This window comes from Elephas maximus, chromosome 13 (assembly GCF_024166365.1).
Source record: "Elephas maximus indicus isolate mEleMax1 chromosome 13, mEleMax1 primary haplotype, whole genome shotgun sequence".
Lineage (NCBI taxonomy): Eukaryota > Metazoa > Chordata > Mammalia > Proboscidea > Elephantidae > Elephas > Elephas maximus.
In genome coordinates, this window is record NC_064831.1 from 69,323,744 (window position 1) to 69,336,031 (window position 12,288).

At 47.3% G+C, this 12,288-nt stretch overlaps 1 protein-coding gene across 1 annotated transcript; it reads left to right on the forward strand.

Moving 5' to 3' along the window:
- Positions 1–389: 389 nt before the first annotated feature.
- Positions 390–11,639, forward strand: MINAR1 (membrane integral NOTCH2 associated receptor 1). The gene is made up of 4 exons (XM_049905694.1): positions 390–2,722; positions 6,024–6,281; positions 8,497–8,610; positions 11,442–11,639. Exons 1-4 carry the CDS (start codon positions 422–424, stop codon positions 11,637–11,639), a joined length of 2,871 nt encoding a protein of 956 aa, XP_049761651.1. The 5' UTR covers positions 390–421.
- Positions 11,640–12,288: the final 649 nt, after the last annotated feature.

Here is a 12,288-nt window from a genome sequence, read left to right on the forward strand (position 1 = left end):
TTTTTCTTCCATGATCTTTATCGTTTTAGACTTTATGTTTAGGTCTTTGATCCATTTGGAGTTAGTTTTTGTGCATCGTGTGAGGTATGGGTCCTGTTTCATTTTTTTTGCAGATGGATATCCAGTTATGAAGGCTATGAATATTTTTAAGACTCTTAATACATCTTAGGGTGTCATTAAAAAGTATTTCCTTGTATTTCTTTCATTTCAGTGCTTTTTTTTCTTTTTTAAAAAATTGCCATAAAAATATAGATAACACAAAATTTCCAATTCTTGTATTTCTTTATGTAGTTCATAAGAAGCTTGACCTAAACCTCCACTTGTTTTTATAACCCTCTTTCCCCCTGTCTTTTTTGATATTGTCATTGCAGAACTGGCCCAAAGTTTCAGTGTAGTCAGCAAACCTTTGAAATTCTAAATCATGGAGACCAATCAGGAAACTTCTCTCTTCTTGGTGAAGATCTTGGAGGAGCTGGACAGCAAGCAAAACACCGTGTCCTACCAGGACCTGTGCAAATCCCTGTGTGCCCGCTTTGATCTGTCACAGCTCGCCAAGCTGAGAAGCGTGCTCTTCTATACGGCTTGTCTCGATCCCAATTTTCCAGCCACGTTATTCAAAGACAAGATGAAATGCACCGTGAATAACCAGCAATCAAAGAAAATCATGGTGGCCGCGGACATTGTGACTATATTCAACCTGATCCAGATGAATGGGGGAGCCGCCAAGGAGAAGCTGCCTACCAGCCGCCAGAAAGTCCGCAAGAAGGAGTCGTCCTTCGAGTCGTGCCGCTCAGACACCGAGATCTGCCATGTGGCCGAGTGCGAGCCCCTGAACTGCGGGCTGAACGAGCGGCCTTTCAGCCGGGGCTACCCCACCCGGCAGTCGTCCAAGTGCCGGAAGATGGACTGCAAGGACTGCCCGCAGTTTGTCCCTGCGTCCGAGCCCAACTTCTTGTTGGGTGTCAGCAAGGAGGTGAAAAACCGAGCGGCATCCCTGGACAGGCTGCAGGCCCTGGCCCCGTACTCGGTCGGCAGCCCCCAGCCCTGCGAGATGCAGAGAACCTATTTCCCCATGAACATTGAGAACGAGTCCATTTCGGATCAGGACTCCCTGCCCATCAACCCGGGCATCAAGGAGACTTTCATTTCCAACGAGGAGCCTTTCGTGGTCCAGTCCTGTGTCCAGAAAAGGAACATTTTCAAAGAGGACTTTCACAATCTGATGACGGTGTCCCCGGGTTTGGTATGCCCCGCTAGTAAAGCAGAGGGTGAGCATGGGGAGCCCCAGAGTCGAAAGGAGCCTCACAAGCCGCCCTTCTTTAACCACAGCTTTGAAATGCCCTACAACAGCCAGTACCTGAACCCCATGTATTCTCCGGTTCCTGACAAAAGGCGGGTGAAGCATGAAAGCTTAGATGACCTTCAAACGTCTACGTATTTCGGTCCCACCCCAGTGGTGGGAGCCCAGGAAGCCCGGAGGTGTCCCGGGAGGCCAAGCAAGCAGACCCCCTGGCCAGCCAAAAGCTGGAGCCTAAACACCGAAGAAGTCCCTGACTTTGAACGGTCCTTTTTCAATAGAAATCCCTCTGAGGAGAAGCTCCGTTACCCCAATTCCAGCAGCCAGTCCCCCAATTTTCCAGGCCCAGACAGGCGCCAAGCTTACCTCTCACCAAAGGAGCAACCGCAGATGCTGCCTGTTGGCTACGCAGCAAAAACCAACGGGCTCAAATCTAAAGAGATCCCGTCCCCCGTGGACCTGGACAAACACGAACCGGTCAAAAAATTTAAGGACAAGAGCATCAGCTGCACCAGCGGGCAGCTCAGCTCAGACACCAGTAGCGTGGGCACCCAGACAGAGCAGCACGCGCTGGAGCCCAAGAAATGCAAAGACGTGAGCGCCTCCGGCCAGGGCAAGTACAGCGACAGACACGCCATGAAGCAGTCAGACGATGACTCGGAGATCGTCAGCGATGACATCAGTGACATCTTCCGCTTTCTGGATGACATGAGCATCAGTGGCTCCACCGGGGTGATACAGTCGTCCTGCTACAACAGCACGGGGTCCTTGTCTCAGCTTCCTAAGTCAGACTGCGACAGTTCACCGGAGCACAGCCTACCCAAGATGGCCAACGGGGTCCCCAACAGCAAGGGGGACCAGGGCAACCGGCCTGAAAACCACCACCACTCGGAAGAAGAGCTGAAGACCAGCGTGTGCAAACTGGTGCTCAGGATCGGAGAAATTGAACGGAAGCTCGAATCGCTGTCCGGTGTCCGCGAGGAGATCTCCCAGGTCTTGGGCAAGCTAAATAAATTGGATCAGAAAATGCAGCAGCCCGAGAAGGTGAGTGTGCAGATCGATCTGAACTCCTTGACAAGCGAGGCTCCATCCGACGACAGCGCCTCCCCGCGGATGTTCCGTGCGCACAATGGCTCCCACGGACCCAAGCTGGAGAACAACGCCGACTGGTGCTGCTCTGACGCGAGCGGAAGCAACAGCGAAAGCCTGCGTGTCAAGGCCTTAAAAAAAAGCCTCTTCACCAGGCCGTCCTCTAGGTCCCTGACCGAGGAGAACAGTGCCACGGAATCCAAGATCGCCAGCATCTCCAACTCCCCCCGAGACTGGCGCACCATCACCTACTCCAACCGCGTGGGTCTCCACGAGGAGGAGCTGAAAGACAGAGGCCCCGGGGACAATAAAGATTGGCATCGAAAATCTAAAGAGGTAATCTATATTTAAGTTCCTGTAATTGGCCACAGGCTTTACAATAGCTCTGGTGTGTTTCCAAGCCTTGAACAGTGCATTCCAAAAGAGAGAGCAGTGTGCTAGTTATTCAGCCAGACTTGGTGGGCTTTTCAGGTTAGAACAGGGAGGACGGCATTGGCCAGTGGTTTATTCTGCCACGTTGTCAGTCAGCTAGCAGGAGCCCATGCTGCGAAGATGCCAACAGGACAAAGTGTGGTTCAGATACTGAACAGGTGTGTGAGAATGGATTTTCATAAACTGGGGGCTGTGTCAGAGGTTGCAAGCACCATCAAGGATATTTTCCTGTCCTTTCTGAAATAGCAGGGTAGTGGCAAGGTAAACAAGGAAAATGGCTTAAAAGCAAACCAGCTAATATGTCCTGTATAGGTACATTGTTGCTTGAGAAAGATCGGTTTGAAATGACTAGCACAGAGTTGCTAATATCTGGGCTGAGTCTCTCCATAACCCAATCTTAGCCTGGCCTGGCCATTGAATCTGCCATTGTGAGTACTTCTCATTCTGTTGCCTTCTGTAACCCCATTTCTCCTCCCTGAGACTGGACTCTGCTTCTCCCTTTCCTTCTGATTGGAAGTTCTCATGCTGTCACTACCACCTTAGACTGATGAATCTCAGGGCAGAGACCACCTTTAGTCCCATATCTCAGGCTACCGAAGGCCAGTTACCCCTGCATGTCTCATCCATTGTCCAAATCTACAGGATCCAAACCATACTTTTCTGCTCCTTCAAAGCCAGCGTTCCCTCTCCCTGTCTGTATTCTGGGGTCGCCATTCTAGAAACTCCCCACACTGAAGAGGCAGCTTGGGCCTTTGACTTCCCTTTGGCTCTCTCATATCCAGCTTAGCCCCTGAGCCCTGTGGATTATTCTTTTGTGATATCTCTTGCATCTCTGCCTTCCTTTCTATTTAACCACCCATCTCCCCTCTTCCATCCCCCTCCCCCCACCCCCTACCCCCCACCCAGGTTCTTTCCACATCCCACCTGGAGTTTTGTGACACATTTATAACTGGTCTCCTTCACTTACCTTCCCTAACCCTCCATCTTATTTCATTGATTACTGCTGGGCTCACTTTCCTGAAACTCTACTCTCTGTAGTTGTGTGGTGCCTCCTATTCCCAACTCTTCCTTGGCTCTCGTTGACCTCAGGGAAAAGTTCACGACTAGCCAGGATTTTAAAGCCCCCCATTCTCTGGCACCTGGGAATTGTACTGCTTCTCCCCAATCAGTTGTCAAGTCAATTCCTCGAGCCATCAACCTTTCAGTGAGCAGCTCAGAGCTTTAACCATTTACAGCATCCAGCAACTCCTTCCTCCTCTGGCTCTGTTACAGACTAGGCCCTTGTCTACCTTGAGGAGTCTACTTGTTTCCCCCATATATGCTGTGCTCATTAATTTAGCAATTCATTCAGCAAATAATAATTTAGCATCTATTATGGCCTGGCCCTATGCCACTTTCAAATCTTTCTTCACATGAGTCCTTCACGAAGAATGCTTTGTTCACCTTCTCTGCGCTGATCTAAGTCTTCTGTTCCCATTAAGGCCTTTCAATTCATATGTCTCTGCAGGCTTTTTTAGGAATTATTGCTGGTCTGTGATGTTTAGCCTTTAATCCTCTTTGCGCAGAGGTAGTAGAGACAATCTTCTAGTTAAAATATACATATATATATAATCTGTGTGTACTGACTGCCAAGTTAGAGTGTTAACTCCTTGAGGGGAGTAACAAGGAGGTAGACATGGGCAGCAGTTAAGCCTTCCATCTTAGAAGTGAGAATGGGTTCAAATCCTGGCTCTCCCTTACTGTGTGACATTGGGTCTGTCTTGTAACCTCTCTGACCAGTTTCCTCATCTATAAAATGAGGTTAATAGTAGTTACAACATCAGACTATTACCGAGAAGATTACATGAAATCATGCTTGTGTAGCCCTGAGCATATTGGTAGACACACAGTCAGCCCTCGATTCATTGTAATTGTAGGTGCAGTGGCTGCTGTTGTAGCTAACGTTATTGCCACCTCCATCTGCTCCTTCAAAGCCAGCAAAGCCAGCTTGGCACGGGTCCATAAATGTTGGGTAGTGGTGATGAGCAGAATAAATAAAATCAGTGGAGCTTCTTAGAAGATACTTGGCTTTGATGAGTTAGGAAATAAGCAATAGCCTCCTTTTCTTGTTTGAGATAGGCAATGTTTACCCTGATTTCTCTGTATCAGTGTTAAGGGGTCACATAGATGGGTACTGACCCAGTCTTGGTGATTCAAGGAGTGCTTCCTAGAGGCAGTGACATCCATGTGGAGATCTTAGGGCCTAATAGAAGTTAGAAATATAAAGTATCAGAAGACCCCTATTGTAACAGTGTTCACTGAGAATAGTTGCCCGATATGTGGCTCAAGGACTGAGAACACAAACCATTCTGGCTGTGCTAGGCACTTTCCTGCCTCCACACCATCGTTTAGACTGTCCCCTTTACCTTGAAGGCCGTGCAGATGTCTCTGAAGGGGAACCTTCTGCATCCTGGAAAAATCACTAGAGGCTTCCAACCTTCACTTTCTGGCTTGGCTTCTTCCTTCCAGGGAAGCAGCATAGTGCCCGTGTCTTTTCCTCACCTGTACCAAGTACAAACAGGTAGAAGAAAAAGGGGCAGTAACATGTCAGTGCACAGAGAATCTCTGAAGCCAGATTATCAGGTATAAATCACAGGTGTACTCCTTACCAGCTGTGTACCCTGGGCCAGGTTATAGAATGTTTCTGGACTCAATTTCCTTACCTGCACAATGGGGTTAATAATGGTAGTGAGGATTAGATAAAATCACCTCTTCCTGGGACAGAAATATTAGCACTTGCTGGTATTATTAGGGAGTCCCTAGGTCGTGCAAACAGTTAAGCACTCGCTTATTAACTGAGAGGTTGACGGTTTGAATCCACCCCAAGACGCCTCAGGAAGAAAAGCCCAACGACCTGTTTCTGAAAAGTCACAACCATTGGAAGCCTTAGGCACCGTTCTACCCTGAGCCCATGGGGTCTCCATGAGTTGGAATCAGCTTGAGGGTACCCAGTTTAGTTGGTTGTTTGTACTGTTATCATTGTAATCTTTTTTTTTAGAGAATTTTCCACCATACAGGGATACTTCCTATTTGTTTTTCAATAAGTGCATTTGCTACCTGGATGTCAGTGTGGCCTAGTGGTAAAAGCTGGTGCACTGTGAAATTGCGCTGTGAAACCAGATGGCGTCTGTGCCGCTTTTTGGGACATTTCTGTGCCCCTCCGCAGGCAGACAGGCAGTACGACATTCCCCCGCAGCACCGGCTGCCCAAGCAGCCCAAAGACAGCGGCTTCCTGGTGGAGCAGGTGTTCAGCCCTCACCCCTACCCCGCCTCCCTCAAAGCCCACATGAAGAGCAACCCTCTGTACACGGACATGCGACTGACAGAGCTGGCCGAGGTGAAGCGGGGCCAGCCTTCTTGGACCATCGAGGAGTATGCGCGAAACGCGGGCGACAAGGGCAAGCTGACAGCTCTGGACCTGCAGGTGAGCCTTTCTCTGTCCCAGGGAGGGGGGAGCCTAGCCACACCCTGGCAGGTGCCAGAATGGATCATGGATGGTGTAGACCAGCCCGCTCCCCCACCCTTCCGCTCCCTGGGCCCCCTCCGTGGAATTCTCGATTTTAGTAGGTGGTAGAGCAGAGATTTTTTACAAGGGGGTTGTTGTTTTGCTTATTTGCTTTAAAACATTTAGCAGTGTTTTCTTTTCTTTTTTTCGACATCTGATTTGCTAAAGATGCATTTAAGACTCCGTACCAAGTGCAGATTCTAGTATTTGCTCACAAGACCTGAGCCAAACTGTTTAATGCAATACAGGCTGATTTCTCCTTCCATATGTAGCACGTGGGATAAGCATATTTGTGGGAGCCAAGCTATGGATTATGTTTCCATATGGAGCAGCCCCAGGTAAGAGCCATCCCCAGAAGCTCTGTGAATGAAGTTGTGGCTGGAGGGCATGTGTTCTGTTCACCCACAGGAAGGGCTGGGTTCTGGCCACACTTTTCTTTTGGTGGGCAGCTCCGCCTGGTTCCATTACCACCACGTCTGTCTGTGTCCTCACATCCCTGATGGAGCAAAGCAAGTCCCCTGCCCCCACCTGAGGGCCTTGTCTTGTGCACCGTGAGGCCATATCCCCGAGGGTGCCGGCTTATACGGCCCCAGGACAGCCACACCACTTAAAGTGCGATTGGGGAGAGCCACCTGTGAGGTCAGGGTGGCAGAGCTCCCTGGAAATCGCCTTGCTGTAAAACAAAGAGGGCTGCAGACCACAGGCAGTGCTGTGTGGTGGAGAGAAGAGAACCACGGATTCTGGCAGCACTGGGTTCTGAGTGCTCCTTAGCTTTGTGACCTGGAGCTGTCATGTCACCTGCTGGAGCAATGGTTCCCTAACTTGTTGAATAGGCATGATAACATCCAACTTACAGAGTCAGTGTGAGAATTGAAAATCATGTATTCAAGGCACCTGACGTTGAGTCCAAAAAACCTGTTGCCGTCAAGTCGATTCTGACTTATAGTGACCCTATAGGACAGAGTAGAACTGCCCCATAGGGTTTCCAGGGAGCACCTGGGGGATTCGAACTGCCGATCTTTTGGTTAGCAGCCAAGCTCTTAACCACTGTACCACCAGGTCTCCGGACATTGAGTAGGCACTGAAAAAGAAGGTATTGGGGGCTGACATTTTGATGCTGAAATCAGCGGCCTTCATGTGGTGCTTTTACATCGGTCTTTCAGCTCAAGCCTCCATGGCCTGTGAGGCAGGAAGTGCTAATGTCCTCTCCATTTTACAGATGAGATGGAGGCCCTAGAAGCTTAATAACTTGCCCCAGGTCAGATAAGTCTAAATTCATACTGGACCATCAGACAGGAAGTCTCATGTTCCTTCTCTTCTGCTACCTCTCCACCATTTTTTTTTTTCTGTTGATGGAGTTTAGTAACACGTCATGTCATAAAAAATGATTGAAATGACATTTGTTTAGATCAGGGTCTAGAGGACAGCAATTATGGGAAGGGACAATTCTAAAAGGCCAGATCCTGAAAGAGAGGTTTTCGGTGGCAGCTGGGGCCTCCCTGAGCCCCTCCGAGCCCCTCTTACCTCTTGCATGTCACGTCTCTGTGTGGTGTGCTGCATGTCAGTTTTTCCTTTAGGTCACTTCCTCTCCCGTCATCTTCCTGCTGGCAAGCAGGTGAGACAGGGATTTGATTCTCCCCCAGGTGGTTCCCTGTGCAGTTCTGCCACGGGTGCCACACTGCACTCCCTGGGCATTCGAATACCACACACAGCAGGCAAGTCCAAAAGGCAACAGAGGCATGAATGGTTTAGCTGGTGGAATAATCACTATTTCACCAGTATCACGGAATGAGTTTGAAAGGTTCAGATGAATTTAATGAGCCGTGGATTGAGATACACCTTTTAAAAGTTTGGACAGAGGTGGGGAAGGGAGTTGGGAAATTTTGCCCCTACAGATACATGAGATTTTAACGTACCAATGTTTATAAGCACAAAAAAATAAATAAATTTATATTTAAAAATTGGGTCACAGAGCTTTAGGTAACATCACTTAAAAATGCAAAAAAAAATATTGTATCTGTTTGCATAAACTATGCAATAGCCTTGGGAGACTGTTTGCAGAAAGCCAACCAAGCATTGCAAACTGGATAGAGGCAGGAAAGTGCTGCCTTATTTCTTTTCGTCTCTTTCCCAGAGACCCAAGCGCTATCTTGGTGCTGCTTTGGCGTCTGGGCAAGCTCCTCGGGGTCCCTTGGTGTCCAGATACAAGTTCACTATCAGTGGTGCCCACTTGGGGGTGTCGCCAGAAGTGCGGGCCCTGTTTTGATTCCCAGTGTTTGGCAGGCCTAATTAACAACTACGTACGCTGCCCTGTGTCCCTTGAAACCTTGATATGATCTACCTCTCTGCTACTTGGTGCCATTAGAGCTTGCAGTTATTGAAAAAAGGCTAATTAAAAATAGCTTATTTCACAGGCTGAATCCCAGCCCATAAAGTGTATATAGCTATGAAAAGCAGCCAGTTTCTTTTTATCTGAGCAGGAGGGAATAAGGCAGAAAATGTGAGGTGCTAGTTATACACTGTTTACCTTCTGGGAGGGCCCTGGGAAGATTGAGGAGAAGAGGAGTCTGTTTCTAGCCCCATGGCCAGACCCTTTCTTCAAGGGCACCAGGATGATGCTAGTCCAGTCCTCCACCTGAATCCCACTTTTGTGGGCACATCACCAAACTCCTGCAGACCTGTCTCCCAACAAAATATGCCCCTCTTGGGTCCATCTTTCTGTTCTACAATGTCCATTGAATTGCTGAGGGCCTTTTGTGCCAAGGGGAGCAGACTGGTTCTTTCCGTGGAGGGCAGAGCTTCAGGGGCGGGGGATGTGGCTCAAGCATAAGGACCACGTTTTAACAGCAGAGCCAGGCAGTAGCATGACTTCTCTGGGCAGCCCAGGGCAGAACCATGGCTCCTGAGACCCTGGCAGAGGATACTGTAGCAGGAGTTTCCTGCAAAGACTGCAAGTTGGACAGAGCACCCTGCACTTGAAGGCCTTTTCCAGCATTGAGAGTATCCTGATTCCCATTATGGGTGTACTGGGTGGCCAGCACTGCTTTCCACCCTCCAGGTAACATGAAAAATTTCACAACAGTCTTCAAACATTGTGCCTCAGTGAAGGAAGGAATCTGGCAAGATTTCAGTGACCCAATAAATCCATTTTCCTTCCCTTGTACCATGTTGTGTAGTATGTACTAGAATGGGGGTAAGCAAGCATTTTCTGTCAAGGGTCAGATAATAAATATTTTAGACTTTTGGGTCACAGGGTCTCTGTAGCAATTACTCAACACTGCCAGTGTAGTAAAAAGCAGCTATAGACAATTTGTAAGCAAATGGGAATGGCTGTGTTCCAATACAACTTTATTTATGGACACGGTAATGCGAACTTCATATGCTTTTTATGTCACAAAATATTCTTCTTTTGATTTTTTTCAGTGCTTTAAAAACATAAAAGCCATTCGTCACTCATGGGAGTGCAAAAACAGGCAGCAGGCCAGAGTTGGCCTGTGGGCTGTAGTCTGCCAACCACTGTACCATTAGCCACAGGAAAGCAATAAAGAAGCCAAAGGGGTCCCTGGCACGTGGGTTGTCAGTTGCCCAGTGGGAAACAGATGGCACACTCAAAGGGGTAATGGAAATGAGTTAATGAAGGGAAGGTTCACAGTGATATGGGCAGGGTTTAGGGGACTATCAAGAGCTGGGGATATAGCCAGGTATCAACACCAGTGAAAAGCTGTTGCCACCCTTCCCTTGGGCCAGGGGAAAGGAACTTCTTCTGATACCCACCAAGACCTCTGGGAGCTGAGCCACTGCCAAACTGCCCAGCAGGGAGGGAGCTGGGGGAAGAAACACTCCAACTGGGCACCGGAAGGGAAGGGAGCCACATGATGGAAAGCCATGGGGCACCAAGCAACGCCGAAGAGAGCAAAAAAAAAAAAAAAAAAAGAGGAATCTGGAAGAGCAAGCAAATTAAAATAATCAATATTCCACCAATAACATGGTATGGTTGAGTTTTTTAATTGTGAAGGATTGGTTTGTTAATCATCTTGGTGTGTGCGTGTGTGTAGTGTGTATATGAGAGAGATTTTTAACCAGCCCGTGTTTATAAGCATTAAACAATGCAAGAAAAATTTCAAAATGGATATTTTGTATGTCTTTCAAAGATTTAGGTGACTTCACTTGAATTGCAATGTACTGTTGCTTTTATGTGACACTTGCATTATTAAATGCTTGCCATAAAAGGAGAACATTATCTTTCTTCGTGGAAATAGATTATGACCATCAATGCAGAATGGAATTGATGGGCAATCCAGGTTAAACATGATATTTTTCCTGCAGACGACTCATTAATCTCGGTGAGCTCGGGAGACAAATGTCAGTGATGGCTTTCCTTTTGGGGAAGCTGCACCAAGTCCGGAATCACAGCCAAGCACACCTGGCCCCGGGATGCTCTGTGGTGGGTTTGTGGACCTTGACTTTGAGCGCTGGCCTAGCCGACTTAGATGAATGTTTGAAGTGGAAATATTTTATGTTTTGTTTGAATTGTTTATCTTGGAGGTGCCTTTGATTTTCAGCGAAGCTGTTACAAGTAGCTGGGAAATGAATCAGAAACACATAATAAATGACCTTGCTCCGAGCAGATGTCATTCAGACCTATTGGTAGAGAATATTTTTCAGTGAGTTTTCTGCTTCCCTTACAGTGAGGCCAGCCTGTCTGAAAGGTTGATTATTTTCCGCTATGGTCTTTCACCTTCTAGTTGGGAACTAGGTGCAAATCTTTGGTTGTGTGCCCTTGTTTGTCTTGGCCTCATTTGCTTGCCTACAGAGAGAAGACCTGTGGGTTTCCCATGTCAAAAGCTTCATGAAGTCTGTAGGAAGGGAGGGGACATTGCAGTCTGTGATCGGTGGGAACCCAAGTCATTGGTATCCTGTCTCAGGCCCTGGGCTTATGGACAATATTGTATTATATCACATGCTCGTCTCAAACAACAGCTGTAGCCCACTCTTAAGTGTTTCAGGACTGACAATGTCAGAACCTCTTGGACATGATTTCATGTCTTCACCATATTTCTAACATCTCTTCACTTCCAGGCACAAGAATCTTTAAACCCAAACAACTTAGAATACTGGATGGAAGATATTTATACTCCAGGCTACGACTCCTTGCTAAAACGCAAAGAAGCCGAATTCAGACGAGCCAAGGTCTGCAAAATAGCAGCTCTGATTGCAGCTGCCGCATGCACAGTCATCCTGGTCATTGTTGTGCCCATCTGCACCATGAAATCCTGAGTCGATGGACACAGTATTATGGACAGCTTAGGACTACCAGTGTCTTCCTGTGTTTTAAAATCTTGCGGCAAAAGTCGTAACCGTTTGTTGAACTAAAGATGAAATCTTGGAGACTTTTCTGCAAATGCTGAAGGTGGTCTTCAGAAAATATACATTCTAGAGAGAAATCTACCTACCTATTAGCTTTGACTTAACTACTTTGATGCATTTTTAGAAGTGTAATATTTTTTTCCCACCAAAAGAATGTAATGAACTACCAGTAGATCCAAAATTAATTTCAAGCAAAAAAAAAAAAAAAAAGAGATTAATTGGACTCTTCCCATTTTGATGAAGTTTTACGGTGGGGAATATGCTATACAGAATATATTTAATACATTCCTCTTTGGGGGAAGCTAAGGGAGATGGCAAGATGAGAAGAAAAAGTAGATGTTCTATTTTCCTGAATGTTCTTAGATGGTTGTTGGTAAAGTAGTAGAGATGTATCCATAAAGGATGTTATTTCTCTGCTGGCTTGTTAAGGGCTACGGACTCTTCATTCTTGCCCTTCTGTCACTGGTTTGGTCCTCACTGCAGATCTTCATGGAAACATTCTGGACCTTCTTCCTTGTGCCCTCAGTAGGAAGGAGCTAGACTGCCAAATCAGGAATGA